The following is a 19389-nucleotide window of genomic DNA, read 5'->3' as shown; positions in this document are numbered from 1 at the left end:
AAAAATAAAACTATTACATGCGATTAATTCCACTTCAAACATATAAATACAAACACTCACCTTATAATTTTTTCAAAGAAGCAAGGTGTTACAGAGATAATAACGAATTCAAATTTTTTTCCCAGAGAAGTCTATTTGACCAGGTAATCTAAAACATTGCTAGATGACTTCCTATTGTTTGGCAGTAAGCTATTACTACCAATCAATCTAAAGAAAAACTTTCAAATTCTTATTAATCAATATATATGAAATGTTCCTTCACTGGGTAGTATTCTTTCACTGGTTGGTTTACCCTATAGTAGAACTCTTTATCTATGGCAACACTTCGTATTCAACACTAGCGTTGGCATCAACTGAGTGCTGGAGGTCAGCTGATTGCCCTTAGAAATATTTTAGGCCGCCCAGTGCTGGATTACCCATTAGGCCAGACTAGGCATGGCCTGGGGCCCCCAAAGATTACGGCCCCTTTAAAATGGATTTTTTTAAAACACATTTTAAAAAATTAAGATGTTCTCCGTGAAATTAAATTTGATAACATTATAGATGAGTTTATTGATCGGAAGAGCAGAAAAAAGGATTTTTGAATACCAATTTTATAGTTTCGTTGATTTTGTAAAGCGTTAATAAATTTAAAATTTTTTCAAAATGTTATGATTATTTTTTAGTTCTAATTTAACAAAATAAAGTAAAATTTAATTTATTATTATCTATTTTAATTTTAAATATGCTTTCTTAGATGAAATGATACATAAATACTTTTATATTTGAATAAATATAAAATATACGAGAAAAAAAATTTAATCTAAGGGCTCCAAAAATTCGAATGACCTAGGGCCTAGCGTATGACGCCCGGTGGCTGAGCGTGCTACAGGTCCCTGGTTCGATCCTCGGGCCGGGCAAAGTTGACTCAGCCTTTCATCCCTTCAGTGGGTCGATAAATGAGTATCAAGCATGCTTGGGAACTAAACACTGGGGGTTCCGCGTTCGGCTGATCACCTGACCGGAACATCTGCTTCTGCACCCCAGAGCCCAAGGTCAAGAAAACTGAGATGGGCATAGTAGGCCTCGGCCCTCTAGGGCTGTCGCGCCACTGAGTTTTAGTTTAGGGCCTAGCGTACGCTTAATCCGGCTCTGAAGCCACCATAGCTAACAACTAAGCACGCAGTATAATAGGTGATAGTTCATGACAGAACAAGTCAAGAGTGGTCAGTCTGGTTGGAGAGAACATGATGAACTAACCCATCAGACACAGGAGTCGTTGGCGAAGGTGGGAGGGTAGTGGGTTTATCTCCTTCTCAATAATTAAAAATCTCTAAAAGTCTCCCTCAATATTTCCGACAAATAAAGAATGATTTTTGAATAGTCATCGATTAAAATTTATCAAAGTAAAAAAATGAGAGAATAATTAATCTTTTTGCAAAGATTTAGCTGATATATATGACGATAAAAAATTAGGCTGCTTTAAAAAATAAAAATAAACGAAACGTTCATTATCAATTTCACATTTTATCGATTTTTTTTGACTGATTAGCGCAATTTTTCTTTTTGAGTGACTAATACAGCATATCTTTCATATTGTTTTCTTTATAATTTTTTTATTATCGAATGTTGCAAAAGATTCCAGTAAATTTCGAAAAAAAAGTAGTGATTATTCATGTTGAAGTATGATCAGGTTTGTAGATTGTCTGAAACTGAAAGTGAAACTAAAATGTAGTTCATCGTACCAACAAGCTCGATTAAATTTCTCAGGTGTTAATTTTACATAGATTTCTACGTGTGCTTCTTTACAGATTGAGGTGACTACAGTATTATTTTTTTTATCCTTTAAATAATTAAATAAAATGCAAATAAATTAAGTTAAAATATAAAACAATGCAATATAAAGATGAAGTCGCAAGTCACTAAAATGGATTGTTTTTAAAATGTAATTTACCTCAGATAACATGCTTGATTATATTTTTCAGGTGTGGTACAGCAAATCGTGTCATTTTTTAAATCGTGTTTTGTCAATTTGAAATCAGCGTTTTCATTGTGAATTAAGGTGAGTACTGCATTTTTCTTTTTTCTTCCCTTCTTATTTGTGAAATTTAGAAAGCTATTGTGACTGTGCATTTTAATTTCGGGACCCTCAAAAATTGGACCTCTGCGACGCCTATGCCGTCAGACATACTTTGGATTTGAATCTCGATCACCAAACACTTAGGCTCTATTTCTAAATTATTATTTTGTAAATATTCATTGACATCTATTAAATAATCTGTTATCACTGTCAATACTAAAAGAAAACATTTACATCTATCGAAATAGGATTGATAAACTGAACCAACAGATTCCTCTTTCGCATGAAAAATAAACAAATAACGACATGTGTATTTTCCAATAAGACCAGCATTAATGATTTAATTAGTAAATAATTTCAGTAAAATATTATCGACTTCATTTCTATGTTCAGAAGGCTTTGTATCTTTGGCGACTTATTCGAAATATTTTGTGACACATTTGCGTCGCAATCTACAGATTGGGAAGCGACCGTTACATCATATGTTTACGTTGCGACCGTTATATGATATATCATATCTGTTTTGTTTGAAATAATTAAAAATAAATTACTGTAGATATAAAATACAAACATAGACTTTTAAACTGTTATTACAAAGTAGTAAATGGGAATTTCTTGTATCACTTTCATTAATTCGAAAAAGAAAAAAAAACAGTTATGCTACTTCTGTTAACGTTTTAGATTTATTCTAAGCAGCTATTTCAAGAAGTGTGAATCTCGATCTAAATAAGCGTTTCAGGTTTTTTTATTTTTTATTTTATTTATTAATTTTTTTATAATTTCTGTCTCTTTATTTATTTATTTTTGTCATGAGAGATCTCTTTTTTTGTGTCTAACAATGTAAGATTCAAAATATCCTAAATTAAAAAACATTGTAGGGAAAAAATAAACAAAAATCTTAAAATTACGGTTATAAAAAATTAGGCTGCTTTAAAAAATAAAAATAAACGAAACGTTCATTATCAATTTCACATTTTATCGATTTTTTTTGACTGATTAGCGCAATTTTTCTTTTTGAGTGACTAATACAGCATATCTTTCATATTGTTTTCTTTATAATTTTTTTATTATCGAATGTTGCAAAAGATTCCAGTAAATTTCGAAAAAAAAGTAGTGATTATTCATGTTGAAGTATGATCAGGTTTGTAGATTGTCTGAAACTGAAAGTGAAACTAAAATGTAGTTCATCGTACCAACAAGCTCGATTAAATTTCTCAGGTGTTAATTTTACATAGATTTCTACGTGTGCTTCTTTACAGATTGAGGTGACTACAGTATTATTTTTTTTATCCTTTAAATAATTAAATAAAATGCAAATAAATTAAATTAAAATATAAAACAATGCAATATAAAGATGAAGTCGCAAGTCACTAAAATGGATTGTTTTTAAAATGTAATTTACCTCAGATAACATGCTTGATTATATTTTTCAGGTGTGGTACAGCAAATCGTGTCATTTTTTAAATCGTGTTTTGTCAATTTGAAATCAGCGTTTTCATTGTGAATTAAGGTGAGTACTGCATTTTTCTTTTTTTAAAATAATAATGTTCGATTACTATGATTTTGTTCTCATGTGGTCAGTGGGAGAAGTGTGCGCAGCGACGTAGCCGTGTTGCTAAAGGTGATTTTTAAAGTGAATGCTGTATTCAGAGAAGAGGCATAAAATTGATAACTATAATGATTCTGGTTTTCGTGGTCAGAGGAAGACTTGTGTGTAGTGGCGCAAAGGCGTAACTAAAGGTGAATTTGGCCTAAATACTATTATAGCGAGAGAAGAAGTGTAATTGTTTACTATTTTAATTCTGGCTTTCATGGTCATTGAAGGAAGTTCGTGTAGTGGTGTAAACGCTAACTAATGGTGGATTTAGGCTGAATACCATGTCTAGAAAAGATGAATAATTGTTAACTAAATTACGGCTCTGATGGCCAATGAGGGAAGTGAGTGCAGATGCTTAGCCGCGTAGTTAAAGATGGCTCGAGGGTGAATGCCATATCCAGAGAAGAGGCATAATTGTTAACTTTCTCTCATGGTCAATGAGGGAAGTGAGTGCAGATGCTTAGCCGCGTAGTTAAAGATGGCTCGAGGGTGAATGCCATATCTAGAGAAGAGGCATAATTGTTAACTTTCTCTCATGGTCAATGAGGGAAGTGAGTGCAGATGCTTAGCCGCGTAGTTAAAGATGGCTCGAGGGTGAATGCCATATCTAGAGAAGAGGCATAATTGTTAACTTTCTCTCATGGTCAATGAGGGAAGTGAGTGCAGATGCTTAGCCGCGTAGTTAAAGATGGCTCGAGGGTGAATGCCATATCCAGAGAAGAGGCATAATTGTTAACTTTCTCTCATGGTCAATGAGGGAAGTGAGTGCAGATGCTTAGCCGCGTAGTTAAAGATGGCTCGAGGGTGAATGCCATATCTAGAGAAGAGGCATAATTGTTAACTTTCTCTCATGGTCAATGAGGGAAGTGAGTGCAGATGCTTAGCCGCGTAGTTAAAGATGGCTCGAGGGTGAATGCCATATCTAGAGAAGAGGCATAATTGTTAACTTTCTCTCATGGTCAATGAGGGAAGTGAGTGCAGATGCTTAAGGTCTGGTTTCTTAGGACAAGCGCCTTATCTGGGCGTCAGCGGGACGTCAACGTCACGCTGACGCCAACAAAATACTGGTTTGTTAGCTCAAGGCTTGGTTTCTTAGAACTAGCGCCTTATCTGGGCATCAGCGGAAAGTTGACGTAAATCTGACGCCAAAAAAATACTTTTTGTTAGCTCAGCATGAGCAGTCGGTCCAACGCAGACATTATCTCTCATTGCGCATGCGTTAATAACGTAAACAAATATTTATTTTGAATTTGTACTGATTTTGTTATTGTCGACCAGTGTTTTAGAGAACAAATAATGACTTTGTCCAAGAAAAAACACATTATAGCTGAGCTAAATCAAGAGTGCTATGTTTAATGAAGAAGCTATGTTTAATGTCAAAATCAAAATCTTGGCTGATTTCAATGTGCAGTTGGATGTTGTCCGCCATTGATTCTGTGGTTAACGTCACGTTGTAATCCAACTGCAGTTGAGTTGGACGGTAATTGTAGTCCAAGATGAGCGTACGATGACGTATACTATCAAACTCACAAATGGACCAATCAGAGGTTAGCGCTGATTTCCAGCTGACGGCGTCCTGTCCTAAGAAACCAGGCCTTTAGCCGCGTAGTTAAGGATGGCTCGAGGGTGAATGCCATATCCAGAGAAGAGGCAAAATTGTTAACTTTCTCTCATGGTCAATGAGGGAAGTGAGTGCAGATGCGTAGCAGCGTAGTTAAAGATGGCTCGAGGGTGAATGCCATATCCAGAGAAGAGGAATAATTGTTAAAAACTATAGTTCTGGCTTTCATGGTTAGTGAGAGACGAGCGTGCAGTTGCTTAAAAGCGTAGCTAACGATGGATTTAACCTAAGTGCTATATCTAGAAAAGAGACATAATTGTTAAAATGCCTCAAGTTATTTTTTAAAAAATCAATACCATAAAAATCCTTAATTTTTCATATTTTTAAGTTATTAGTTTTCAAATTTTTAAATTTTGAAACCTTTAAAAAATAATTTTGTCAGATTGACTTTGAGCATATGTGACCGACCCCTTAGGTGCTAATTGGTTTTTGTAAAAATTTAATATTTGCCATTCTATATGCATTTTAGAAGATGACATTTTGTTAATTTATAAATGGTTTAGCAATAATTATATTTTCAATTATCAAATATTTATTATCAGATATTTTAGCCATTACTTTTATTCATAATTATATTGTAAGAATAGTTATATTATAAGAATCCATAAAAACAAGAAATAAAATGCTTACCCGTTAAGAGAGGCTACTGATTACGTAGAGATCCAATCTCTAGTAACCCGAAAGCCAACTAAACTTTAGTTTAGGAATGAACAGTTCAGTTGCGTTCTAAAATGTAAACGAATTACATATTTCACACGAAAATGTTCATTAAAATTTAAAAAAAATCAGTAAATAAGTCTTATGACACAACCACATGACTCTAAGACTTGAGGAGCAAGGTGCTGCTAAAGTAATAAATTTTTTTGTAAAAGTACTATTATTATTATTTTTCTTATATTCTTCGTTGAACAGCTGACCCAATTTTCGGCTTACGACTACTAATGTTCAACTCCGAGGCCTTGTAATTTTGAACCAATCCAGAAGACAAAGAAACTCCGTGATCAGTACCCCCAGAGGTTTTGATTTGTCATGGAGGACTTTGCGACTCGTCAGATTTGCCGTCCATCAGTCACCATTTACTACACGCGGAGTCTTCGGCCGGCGAGGATCGAACTCACGACCTCTTGGACATGGGTCCAGTGCCCCACCAACCAGGCTATCTCGGCCAAAAGTAGTATTATTGAAAGACTTAAAGCAGTTAGAAGCGTAAATGAGTTTTTTTTCTGAATGATTAAACTATTTTTCCAATAAAGCAAACAACAAAGACCGCAACAGCAGATAAAAATAAATTGAATGCCGCATATTGTTGTAGTTGTAGTTCATTTACGTCGCACTAGAGCTGCACAATGGGCTATTGGCGACGGTCTGGGAAGCATCCCTGAGGATGATCCGAAGACATGCCATCACAATTTTGATCCTCAGCAGAGGGGATGGCACCCCCGCTTCGCTAGCCCAACGACCTGCACGCAAAGTCGAGCACTTTACGGTAGCACAGTTTAACGAGGACAAATACCGCACACCCTCGGTCCCTACGCAGACTGATCCAAGTGGTCACCCATCCGCACACTGACCGCGGCCAGTGATGCTTGACTTCGGTGATCTGCTGGGAACCGTGTCTTAACGATCAGTCCACTGACGAATGCCGCATATTGTTGCCAGCCTCGGCAACGCTAATCTAGGTGGAAATTTATTTTTGTAAACAATTGTAAAAATGCAATGCATTTCGCATTATTATCATTATTATATTATAATTTAAAATATTATAATCTATAATATTATAATTTATATTATTATTATTTATAATATTATAATTTTTAATATTATTATTTATATATTTTTGCAGTATTTATTATTATGATAATCTGAAATGATATTGTTTAAATGAATTTGTAGGAAATATGCAAGGCGGAGACGAAGAAGACGTAGGTTTTGGGCGCAGAGAAAAAGAGTATCTATAAAATATTTTGTTCATATATTTCCTTAATTTAAAGTTTTTGTCGATATATAGTGATTTCAATAATCTTTTACAATTGTGATTCATGTTTATTTATTTATAGGGTATAAAGTAAAACTATTAAGATACAGACGTAATGGATATTTTTAAATTTTTTGATATTTTAATGAATGTATAATGGGAAAAGATATACATGAAAAAATAAAAATCTGTTTTATCAGGGTATTCCAGAATCACTGCAATTAAATATATATTTTCAGAATCAAAAATGAAATAAATAAAGTAAGCACAATAACAAAAAACTATACATAAGGCGGAAAATAAGAAACAAAGAAGTTATTGACATTTATGGAATTATCAATGCAAAGGGAGGGGTATATGCCAATAATTACCATTTCACTCCTATTTATTTTCCTCGAAAATCAATCAGGTATTGATAATTTTATTTCCATCAATCAGGTATTGACAATTTTATTAATCAATCAAGTATTGATAATTTTATTCCCGATTTCCTCAGTAGTGACTTTGAGATTTCGTTGGAGTTTTTTTTTTTCTTAAATTTTAATTTGCGATTCCTAATATATACATTTCCTTCACTTTTGACAGAAGTTCTTGTTAATAAACATTTATCAAGAATATAACTGTCTTCCCGAATAGAATATTCTATATTTACACATATTTATCTTATTCTATTTACACACCGATCTAAGTCTCCAGTAAAGTTCACGTTATCTTCAAGGAGTATAAACATAGTATCGAAAAAGGTAAGTCAGATTCAGGATATAGAATATAAAAACATGATGATATAGAATGCAGAGTATAAATATTAGGTTAAAAAGGATGTTTACACAATGCAAATGAATATAGTCAACAACACAGTCTGTAAAAATATGCAATTAATATTTTTGGATTAGATCATTATCAGCCAGTTTGTATACTTCTTAATATTCATTAAAATATATTACACCGAAGGGTAATAAAATTATACTAGTGGGCTGCGCCACCTGCTCGCTGACGCTCGCCAAACCCTGAAAATTGCTACGCAATCTTATATGGTTTGCTTCGCAAACCAAGCTCGCTTCGCTCGCTACTAACTTAGGTACATTGGAAATGTACAAAGTTCTAAGAATTGAAAACAGTCATTCAAATCCATATAAAAACTTTTTTTTTTTTTTTTTTTTTTTAAATTACATCTTTTTAGTAAATACTGAGTCATTAAAATAAATTTGAATTCAAATAAATGACATGTAATTCGTTAAACCTATTAGAAATGTGCTATAGTATAATTCGTAATATAAATCAAAAATCGTCAAATAAATTCGTAATATATAAATTCGTGAAAAAACGCGCTTTCGACAAAATACTAAAATAGAGATCTATCGACAAAGATCACTCACTTCTGCCTAGCTTAATAGTATGAGATTGCCGCAGCTGATGCTCTCTGGTTATTTCAGTTTCCGTTTTTAAAAGCGCTATATGTTGAGCCACCTCAGCATGGCATGTGACATTTTTAGCGGCAATCATTGGTCGATTCGCCGTGTAAGAGAAATAGTAACGTAAACAAAACAAAGCAAACTTTGCCAACGGCGGAAAAAAAATACAGCCAAAATTTGGGAGCCACGTAAGAGAATTATATATATTAGATTATGTTAGTGAGGTTAGTGGAATAACGTTTCAGAATTCTCCCAAGTAATTAAACGAACTTGTCATAAAATCGTTCAGCTTTAGAAATAATTAGTTCGTAATATTCCCATTCGTATAATAAATTCATAGTAAAGTACCGTTCATTCGGTGATTTCTTGTTTTTCGTTACGTTAGTGATTTTAACTCTCTACAAAATCTTTTTTTTTTCGTTCATGTTGGTTGTCAAAAGGAAACTATAGGTGCGTATGGGCAGTTACTTCAAATCTTATCTGCGGAAACATACGAAAAGATATGTAAAATTGCGAAATCTCCCTAATGATTGCTGAAGCTTAATAAAATTATATCATGTTATTCTTGCCACCCCTCATTTAGTTTAAAAATTTTAAGATTATTGAAAAATAAATAAAACTATAACTTGTTATACTCACCTTTTCAGTTAGCTAAAAAAAATATTCATAAAATAACATTTGTTTTTCAGAGAATTAAAAAGGAAATCAAAGACTGAAATTAAAGCAAAAAGTTCTAAAAGTATTTTATCAGGAGCTTATGATGATGAAGTTTATTCAATGCAGAATTCAGACAAAATAATAGGAAAATGCTTTATCTTCAATCATATGGTATGTATTTTAAAATGAAAATTATGAAATGCATTAAGCATAAGAGTATTAAATATTTTAAAATAAAAAACCTAAATCTGAATTGTTCAATTTTATTAGAAAGTCTTGTACCTATTTTGTAAAAAAATTAGGTTAAAGAATAGATTCAGAATTGAATGAAACCAGTATCTCAAACTAGTTCCGCTTAAGAGTTGACACATAAATTAGTGATACAGTTAACAATGATGAGAGTTAAGCTGCGCTCTTGTCCATAAATTAAGGATAATGTACCGTGCGTCAAATAAAGGTTCTGAATCAAAACAAACGTGACTCATTCATAATGTCCATTTATTAAGCAAAAGATAAAGAACAAAAAAGATAATGTATGTATGTTTCTATTCATAAAGACTATGATCTTGCTCCCTGGAGCAATAATAAAAAAATATCTTTTACAAAAGCTAAATATTACATGTTTTGTATGATGGTTAATACATTGTATGCCTCTCACGCGATGAAATACAGTTCATACAAATCCAAAGCATGCTGAGTATCAAATTATCGACCTGGACTTGGGGAAGATTACTCCACTTAGCAAGCAATACTCTCCGAACTTCCGGTACACATGTAAGAGGAAGTTGGCTGTTTGAAACTCGTCGACCAAGCATGTCCCACACATACTATCTGATTAGAGTCAGGTGAGAATGCTGACCATTTCATAGATTTGAAATCCTCAGAATAAAGGCATTCGCTTATGATGTTTGGTGAGGACAAGCGTTGTCATCCATAAGCATAACTTCTGTGCTCATGGCACTTCTAAACAAATATACCTGTTGTTCAAGAATGATGTCTCGATAAATTTGGCTTGTGATGTTTCCGATATGAACATACCGATTTGTTCTGGAACCTAGTATAATTCGACACCAAACAATTAATCTTGCACCCCCGCGACGCTCAATGATGTTGTTTCGTGGTAACGAGTATCTGTGGCGTTCTCCACATGACGCGAATCAGACTGCACCGACGTCATTTGAGATGATTGAAGTCCGACGTAAATCATACTACCAACTAAACCTGGACTCGTCGGAAAACATCACACAAGCTAACCATGATGATGACCACATGGCATGCTCTCTACTCCAGGCTAATCGCTGACGACAGTAAGTTGCCGAGAGTAGAGCACATCTGACAGCCCTGCCAGTATTTAGACCAATATTTTATTTTCTAAGCTTCTGTACGCGGTTTGTCTTGAAACTGTGGTAGTCGTAGTTGCAGATAGCTGACGAGACAGATCGAACGCTGTGCAGTCTTGGATGTGACCCGCCTGCTTCTTTTTTGACAGTTACTTCCAAATACTAGTCTTCATACGGTGTTGTAACTCGGGGATGACCTGTACTGTAACATCTATTGACATTTCAATCATCTCGGAATCGTTGTCAAAGTCTAAAGATTGCACTTTGGACAACCACTTAAAAAATCATCGACTGTGTCATAAGTATTTGGTTATGGCACTGAGCGGCTTACAGAACGCTTGTAAGCCAATCTTACTTCTTTGTCACCATTTTTTATATACCCCACTATTACACTCTCGTCATTGTGACGTACTGTAATTTGCATATTATTCTGTAAGATTTCCGTGATAATTCTGCAGGTGAAATTTTTACTTTGGGGTTCAATTTCCTGTGATTTTAAATTATTCTTAATTTTTCGAAATGAGTGTAAGTGGCACAAAATCCAATAGTTGGTTGACAATGCATTAAATTAATTATATTCGCTGAAAAGCTAAAGCAATTAAAAATACGATTTAGGTAAAAATCTTAATTTTTATCATGTCAAGAAGCTATTGTATTTTTTAGAGTTAATAGTATATGGGCCTCCACCATTAGGTGTTAGGAGAGGGTTGAGGCTAATAGCATTAAAGAGATTTTTTCTAAATATTTAACACGTTTATTTTTATTTTTCCCCGTATCTGATATGCATTTCTCAAGATATATTCATTCAAAACAATCGATACTCCCTTTTCATTTCGCAATTACAGCACCATCTGTGAACCAAAATAAAAAAACCTGTAATGCCAAACTTTGGTACTTTTTTTGGAGAATCTGAAATTTTAATAAAAATAAGAGTTCTCATACGATATTTTGAAGTAAGTTTATATATTTCTGATGATATACATAAATCTCTCTCTCTTTATATACCTCGAGATACGAGTGCCCTAACATACGAGTTATTTGAGATACGAGCTGTCAAGCGAGCGAAGTTTTGTTTTGAGATACGAGTGACATTTGAGATACGAGGAACGGCCAGGCAAGCCCTTCTCATCCTCGACAATGCTCCTGCTCACCCACCGAACCTCGAACATGACATCCTCAAAGAGTTCAAGTTTATTAAGGTTCTCGATCTACCACGACTCCTATCCTGCAGCCCATGGATCAGCAGGTGATTTCTAATTTTAAAAAGCTGTACACTAAGCACCTGTTCCGGCGCTGCTTTGAGGTGACAGAAAACAGAAACCTCACCCTTCGAGAGTACTGGGAGGACCCCTTCAACATCGTGATATGCCTCAGAATTATTGATCAGGCCTGGCTGAGCGTTGCAACGAGGATCTTGACCTCTGCATGGAAGAAGCTGTGGCCAGAGTGAGTCTGTAGCCGAAAATTGTGCAGTGGCCTGAGTCTATAGCTTCGAAGGATTCAAACCCAAAGTGCCAGTGGAGGAGGATATTGGGCCTCTGGGAAAATCCATGGACCTGGTAATGGGTGAGAGAGACGTGAACGAGCTCATCGAGGAGTACTCTCAGGAACTGACGACAGAGGAATTACAAGAGTTACCGTCGCAGCAGCATTCGGGGGTTCTGCAAGAAATTGGTTTCGAGGAAGAGCCAGAGGTGGAGGAGGTTATCTCTACAAGTGAGATAAAAGTGTTCTTGGGAATGTGGGCAAGAATTTCACAGTTCGTGCAAGGAAACATCCCGAAAAAGCTGCATCTGGTTGTGCATCGGAACTATTTCATGACACTCGCCTAACTCATTTCTGCAGCATTCTGAGAAGGAGGAAGAAACAAACCTCCTTGGACAGTTTTTTTTTAATCCAGCTAAAAAAGCAAAGACCGGTGAAGAGAAAAGCAGTGACTAAAATTAAGCATACAGTAGCATTTAAGATGTGTGCAAGTTGCATTTAAGTGACCAAAATACAAATATGTATGTACACTTTATAAAACCAGTTTTTTTTTGCTTTACATTTTCTTTTATTATGTTTTTATACAATATTTGTCATTTATAAATACATTTTTCTTATTCAAAAACACGTAACAAAAACAATTGGGGGTAGCATTTTTGGGGCTGGAACGGATTAATGGCATTTCAATTAATTTCAATGGGGAAAATTGCTTTGAGATACGAGCAAATTGACATACGAGCAAGGTTACGGAACAAATTAAACTCGTATCTCGAGGTATCACTATATATATATAACTCGCCTTTCTACAGATATTTTCTTACTTCTCTACTTTTCAATCATTTTACAGGTTTAAATAAATGAAATGTTTTGTAGAATTCCATAATTTCAATACACGTCCGTGTTTTCAATTTTCCATCAAAAGTAAACAAGTTATGAATGTCAATAAAATATTCAAGTAACTATTGTTTACTACCTTTGTTTTTGCATCAAACATTGATCGTAAGAAAAGGGTAAAATTATTTCTTGGCAAGTTTGGCGATTTCATGTGAGAATTTATTATTTGTGTATTTCTTGATAAATCTGGAAAAAAAATGAGTTAATGATTGAGATGTTAGTGAAAAGAAATTGACCGATTTTGTAAATATTTACGAACACTAATGAACATTTTATTTGATGCTTAATTCATGTTTTTAATTTTTATGCTTTAACCCTTTAGCTGTTAACTACGAATAAAGTTTGACCTCCTAATTCAATTTGTAGGTGAGATCACTGTATTTTCAATCTTACAAACTATTTTCAGACTGTACTCAATTCTAAAACTCCAACGAGATGAAATCTTTACAATTTTGTCGATATGTTTGAGAGTTAAAGGGTTAAACTTCGTATTTATATTAATGTGTTATAGAAACAATTTAAAATATACAACTCAATTGATTATTGCACATTACTTCAAAGACATTTACTTTTGGACCTGAAGATAGACCCTATTCCGAACTGGATGCAATCGCTTTAAAAGGCTTCTTCAGGAGTCGTGGCTTTGATGTAACAGTATATCCTGATAAAAGAGCTTCGCAGATAAAAACCATACTCGAAAATGAAACCAAGAGTAAGTATTGGTACTTTGACAAATCTTTAAATAATGTTTCCTATTTTCAGCACTCACTCACTTAGTTTCACTCAAAATTATTGTGTAAAAAATTTACAAATATTGTTCTATTTTAATTTATCGTCGCCAAAGGTCTTAACCCAGTTATAGGTTTGATACAGTAAACGTTTACTTCCAATATCTTATATTATTGAATCAAACTTAGACGAAAGGTGGTGTCATAAAATAGTTATTTTATAATATCTACAGCGTTGAACAGGGAATATTCAAATCCGCAACTTTTGAAGTTTGTATACAAGAAAGATTGCAAGGAAACTCTCGGGACAAACATCGGGGAAAATTTATTTATCATCAGAAGAATTTTCGGGTGAATTTATCATGCAATGTTATACATAACACAATTTACAATAAAGAAACAAAAGGGAAACAATAAGGAATATAACAATAAGGAGAGAAAAAAAATCCTTTTTTCACGGTTATACAAGACGGCTGTCTAGACATTTTAGAAATTTCTTCGTAAAATAACTTCCAAATAGGGAAGTAAATTTTCAATTTAGCGAACTTTTCTTTAAGATCCGCTTTTCCTATTTCCCAAAAATATTTCAGAACATTTTAAACTTGTTAAAGCATTTAATGGGGTAAATGCCCTTGAATTGATTTTTGAAACCACTTAATTTTTAGAGAAAACAGTAAAATCTCTTTCCCTTTTTGTTTGCATTTCAAACGAAAAACTCAAACAAAATTAACGGATTTTATCAGTAGCAATTAAACTTAAGAACGCATATGGTAATGCATGTTTAACGTTACTTTTGAAATAAATGCATATGTAATTTTATGCATAAATTTAGCTGCTTTTAGTTGAAAATGTATGTAGCATGATAGTGTAACACTGGATTATGTTTTGCTCCATTCTTGCTTTCCATGCTGATATCTTTTATGGTTAAGATTTATAAAATAAATAGTAGATACTATTTTGCAAGATAAAGGTGTATTAATTGCTATTTTAATTGTGTCTAGTGTTTATGAATTTAAAACCTGTTTTGTGTCGTTTAGGTATTTCAAAAGGTGATTTTCTATTTAACTAATTTTCTACATAACAAACTTATTATCGTGATTTAGCGACTTCATTGAATAGAGGCCCGATTGTATATATATATATATATATATATATATATATATATCAATTCATATATATATATATTCATATATCAATTCATATAATCAATTCATAATAATATATATATATATATATATATATATATATATATATATATATATATATATATATATATATATATATATATATATATATATATATATATATATATATATATATATATATATATATATATATATATATATATATATATATATATATCAAGTCATAAAAAGTCAATATTCCAATTGAAAGATTACTTTCTAAAGTTAATGGGTTGGTTCTTGGTGCTTGAGTGTTTGGAAATATACTCATTAAGAAAATCCTAAAAATTCCCTGCAGTCTATATGGCATCTCCTGTTTAAACGAATCGAGATGGTTGAGTTTTCTTTTTTTGGAAAGCGTTCTATTACGTTAAAGAATTTCTTGCAACCAATTCTCTTACAGAATATCTAAATAAAGAATGGGACAACTCTTAATTTGTGTGGCCCTTTTCATATTTTTATGGCTGAAATACTCTATAATGTATCCTATCATTCCTGCTGGGAAAAACCTCAATGCGAACTATGGAAACCATTAATGTAAAGTGTGAATAAACATCATCTGAAGAATCATAATAAGTCTATTTATTTGAAATAGCCATATTTTCTGATAACTGATTGCCATTGAAGAAAATTTGTCTAAGAATGTTCAATCGTGTTTGGAAATAAATTAGTTCTGTGTTATTTTAGATGAGAAGGAATACCACAAAGAAGCAAGCTGTTTTGTATGCTGTGTTTTAACTCATGGAGAAGTTAACCATAATGAAGAATACTTGTGTGCTAACGATACTATCTATCCAACAGAAAGTCTATTTGCTCCATTCGACGGTGACAAATGTGATTCACTAGCAGGAAAACCAAAGATATTTTTTATTCAAGTAAGATGGTACTTATTACAATACCTCCTTAAAATGTTCCGTGTTTTGTTCTGCCTTTTAATAAAAAGTCTACATAAAATCAAAGTAATCATGTTGTTGGTATCCCTATTTGCCTCTTGGTTTACAACCATTAGTAAATTTTTTTTTCATACTAACTTGCGTGAAATGAAATGTAAGGAATATTGATAATAACTTTCTATGTTTGGTTGAGTAGAAGTACAGCTATATAGGGTAAACAAACCAGTGAAGGAATACTTAAGCTTCGCTTGCCTTTTAAAAAATCATATTAATTTCAAAATTCGTAATTTTAGTTAAATGACAGTGTCAACATATTTGTTACTAATTGCAAATTATGTAAAACAACTGTCGAGAACTTACATAATATTGTTTTTAAGTTTTGGAGGTTCAAATAACAAGTAGTAAGAAGACCAAGTGAAGGAACAGCTCTTACCAGTGAATGAACACTTAATTTTGGTTATTTTCTAATGCTCTTTATGAATTTATAAGCCATACAAATATTTAAAAACAAACCTATTCCTGAAATTTTAACATATAAATACTTGGAAAATGTTAACTTTTTTTGTAATCATGAATTGAAAATTAAAATGTCAACATATTAACACATACTATTCATTCACTGGGAAATCTATGCCCAGTAAAGGAACATGTCTGTTCCCTCACTGGTTAGAAGTTGTGTTTCGTATTTTTAACATACTTTTGATGCGGAACATCACTAAAGGTACAAGAAAATTGAAGTTCTTCCTTTATTTTCATTAACTTAAAAAAAAAAAAAAGCAGTAAGGGAACGCTTGTTCCTTCACTGGTTTTTCATCGTTTGGTGATCCAGTGAATAAACACCACCTTATCTCAGTACTTTATTATGCTGCTATGATGCTTAAAAAAATAAAACGTAACTTCAATAACTATATTTTGAATTCTCTTTTTCACAGTGAGAAAAATAAGACTATTACATGCAATTAATTCCACTTCAAACATATAAATACAAACACTCACCTTATAATTCTTTCAAAGAAGCAAGGTGTTACAGAGATAATAACAAATTCAAAATTTTTTCCAGAGAAGTCTATTTGACCAGGTAATCTAAAACATTGCTAGATGACTTCCTATTGTTTGGCAGTAAGCTATTGTTACCAATCAATCTAAAGAAAAACTTTCAAATTCTTATTTTTAATCAATATATATGAAATGTTCCTTCACTGGGTAGTGTTCCTTCACTGGTCGGTTTACCCTAGATGACTTTTTCACTTATTATTTTGGATTTTACAGGCTTGTCGTGGAAATGATTACGATCCAGGAATAAGCATTTTCTACAACATTTTGGCATCGGATTTGTTTCCTAGGGTATGGGCGCAGCCACAGGGGAATAGCTTGCAGCACATGCGTGAAACAGTACAGTCTTTCAAAATCCCAGTGAAAGCGGACTTTTTAATTGCTTATTCGACATCACCAAGTTAGTAATATTTGTTTTGCATACTTATAGGGTAAAGGTGGTATCAAAGTATTTAAAATATTTAAAGAAAGTAAAATTAATTTTTGTAATTCATGATTAGTTTTGCAACAATGTATAAATCAAGGTTTTAATGTCGGAATGAATTACTCACTGAGATTGTTTTTAATTATTCTAAATAACTATACATAAAATAAGCTAAACTATTGAACTCAGAACACATCCCTGAAAACTTTAGATATCTTTATCTAAAAGAAGATTGTCAGGATCCTAACGAAGATTATTTCACCACCTAAACTTTATTACATTGTCATTTTATGGTATTATGCAAGATTTAAAAAAGAAAACAATAAAAACCTTCATAACTAATAACTTTTTTGGTGGAAAAAAATCATGAATCCAATGTAAGCACTTGAATGTTTATGTATATTGTGTTATTATCTAGTAGAAGTTCCGAAAACCTGCAAAATACCTATTTAAGTATAATACTACTAAAGAATTTTATATAAAAACATCAGTTCTGGAGATAAATTTAAAGAAGGTTTGCTTATATATCTGCTACTCTGTTACTGATAATATTTGATAATATTTAATTAATTTTCAAGAAAACGGTCATAAAAGTGTCTTTGCCAAATGCACGTATTTGATAAGTTCTAGTATCTAGTTTAAAATAAACTAACTATTTACAATTACCATAAAAATATCCTGGTACTGCTATATGGTGTGTAAAATGAGAAATAAAATGTTTTCCGGCCAAAAGAAATGAATTAGTTTTATTCTTATTGGCGCATTACTACTGAACACTCCAGCCCGTCAATATCACGGGAGCGAGAAATAGCGAGCGAAAACTCACCCCGTCATTTTCGAGGGAGCGAGAAGGAAGGAGTTAAAACACGAGCATTCTCTAGAATATCTAGATGCTTTTATAGAATAGCTTGAAAGTTTGACAACATTTTGAGAATTCATATATATACTTTACCTAAGTATTGTATATAATACCTAGACTATCTGTAGAATGACAAATACTCTTAGGCAAAATTATTTAAAAAAAGGGTACTGATAAAGCAATCCTTCTTAAAAATATGGATGCTATTCAGGAAAAAAAATGTAAGCTATAAATATCCTTTATTCAAAGTAAGCTTGTTATTCGGTTTGTCTTTTTCTAAAATACCCAGGCAATATGGTAAATATTCTCTCATTTTATACTTTGCCAGTCTGTCATTCGAAATTCTATAGAGTGCCATGGTAAAGTATTAAATGTATACTTTTCCGGTTTGTAAATTGGTGTTCTATAGGACGCTTGATGTATATCATATTTCGCCGGTTGTCATGTATTTTTTTTTTTAAAATGCCATGGCCATAAGCTATTTGTAAATGCTTAAAAATTTATCTATATGCAATTTGGTGTTTTGTAGAATGTTTTGGCGATGTGTGTTAAATAATAAAAAGAAAAATCCATAAGCTGAGCTTTTCTTTTTTGCAGAATTCATAGCTTGGAAACGAAATGGAAAAGGATCATGGTTCATCCAATCCTTATGTGAAGTATTAGAAAAGAGAGCTGATGATTCGGATTTACTTTCAATGCTAACTGTAGTTTGTCGGAAAGTTGCTTACGAATATGAAAGTCTTGATACAGGTAGTACAGAGACAGATAACAAGAAACAAGTACCTTCCACGTATTCAACTTTGACAAAAATGGTGAAATTTCTGCCAAAGAAAAATTAGATGAAATGTGGCTGCAATCTATATTTCAGAAAAAGAAAAATTAGATGAAATGTGACTACAATCTATTCAATCTACAATTTATATAGAAATAAATTACTTACACTTGTTTTTGAAGTTGTTATTGATAAAGTTAGTAAATTTTACGGACAGCACACTTTCATTCCGTAAACATGAATTTAATTTGAGGAGTCTTAATTGAGGTACTAGGAGATGAAATAGTACTTTAAGCTAGATGTGAAAATATCGATATATTGTAAAGCTCCGATATTTTATTAAAAATCGTGATAACAATTATAGTAATCGTGAAAAGTATTTATGCGATAATTTTGTTTTTAAAGTTGCTTACAGATATGAAAATTACTCAATAAA

The 19389-nt window shown here is 32.6% G+C and overlaps 1 protein-coding gene across 2 annotated transcripts; it reads left to right on the top strand.

The window, feature by feature from the left end:
• Positions 1-1644: 1644 nt before the first annotated feature.
• On the top strand, positions 1645-19126 carry LOC110283127 (caspase-1-like). Of its 2 annotated transcripts, XM_087153010.1 has the most exons (9): positions 1645-1796; positions 1965-2041; positions 3493-3569; positions 7171-7225; positions 9354-9492; positions 13602-13752; positions 15640-15827; positions 17115-17298; positions 18779-19126. In XM_087153010.1, the coding sequence occupies exons 4-9, from the start codon at positions 7176-7178 to the stop codon at positions 19018-19020; spliced, it is 954 nt and encodes a 317-aa protein (XP_087009136.1). In that variant the 5' UTR covers positions 1645-1796; positions 1965-2041; positions 3493-3569; positions 7171-7175; the 3' UTR covers positions 19021-19126. The 2 variants fall into 2 exon arrangements, with proteins under 2 accessions (XP_087009136.1, XP_087009135.1); XM_087153009.1 differs by lacking the exons at positions 1645-1796; positions 1965-2041 and adding an exon at positions 3050-3324.
• The last annotated feature ends 263 nt before the right edge of the window (positions 19127-19389 follow it).

The sequence above is a fragment of the Parasteatoda tepidariorum genome, chromosome 10 (assembly GCF_982258835.1).
Source record: "Parasteatoda tepidariorum strain Cologne lab strain chromosome 10, Ptep-v5.0, whole genome shotgun sequence".
NCBI lineage: Eukaryota > Metazoa > Arthropoda > Arachnida > Araneae > Theridiidae > Parasteatoda > Parasteatoda tepidariorum.
Note: the sequence above shows the minus strand (reverse complement) of the source record. Positions and strands in the feature narration are given on the sequence as shown.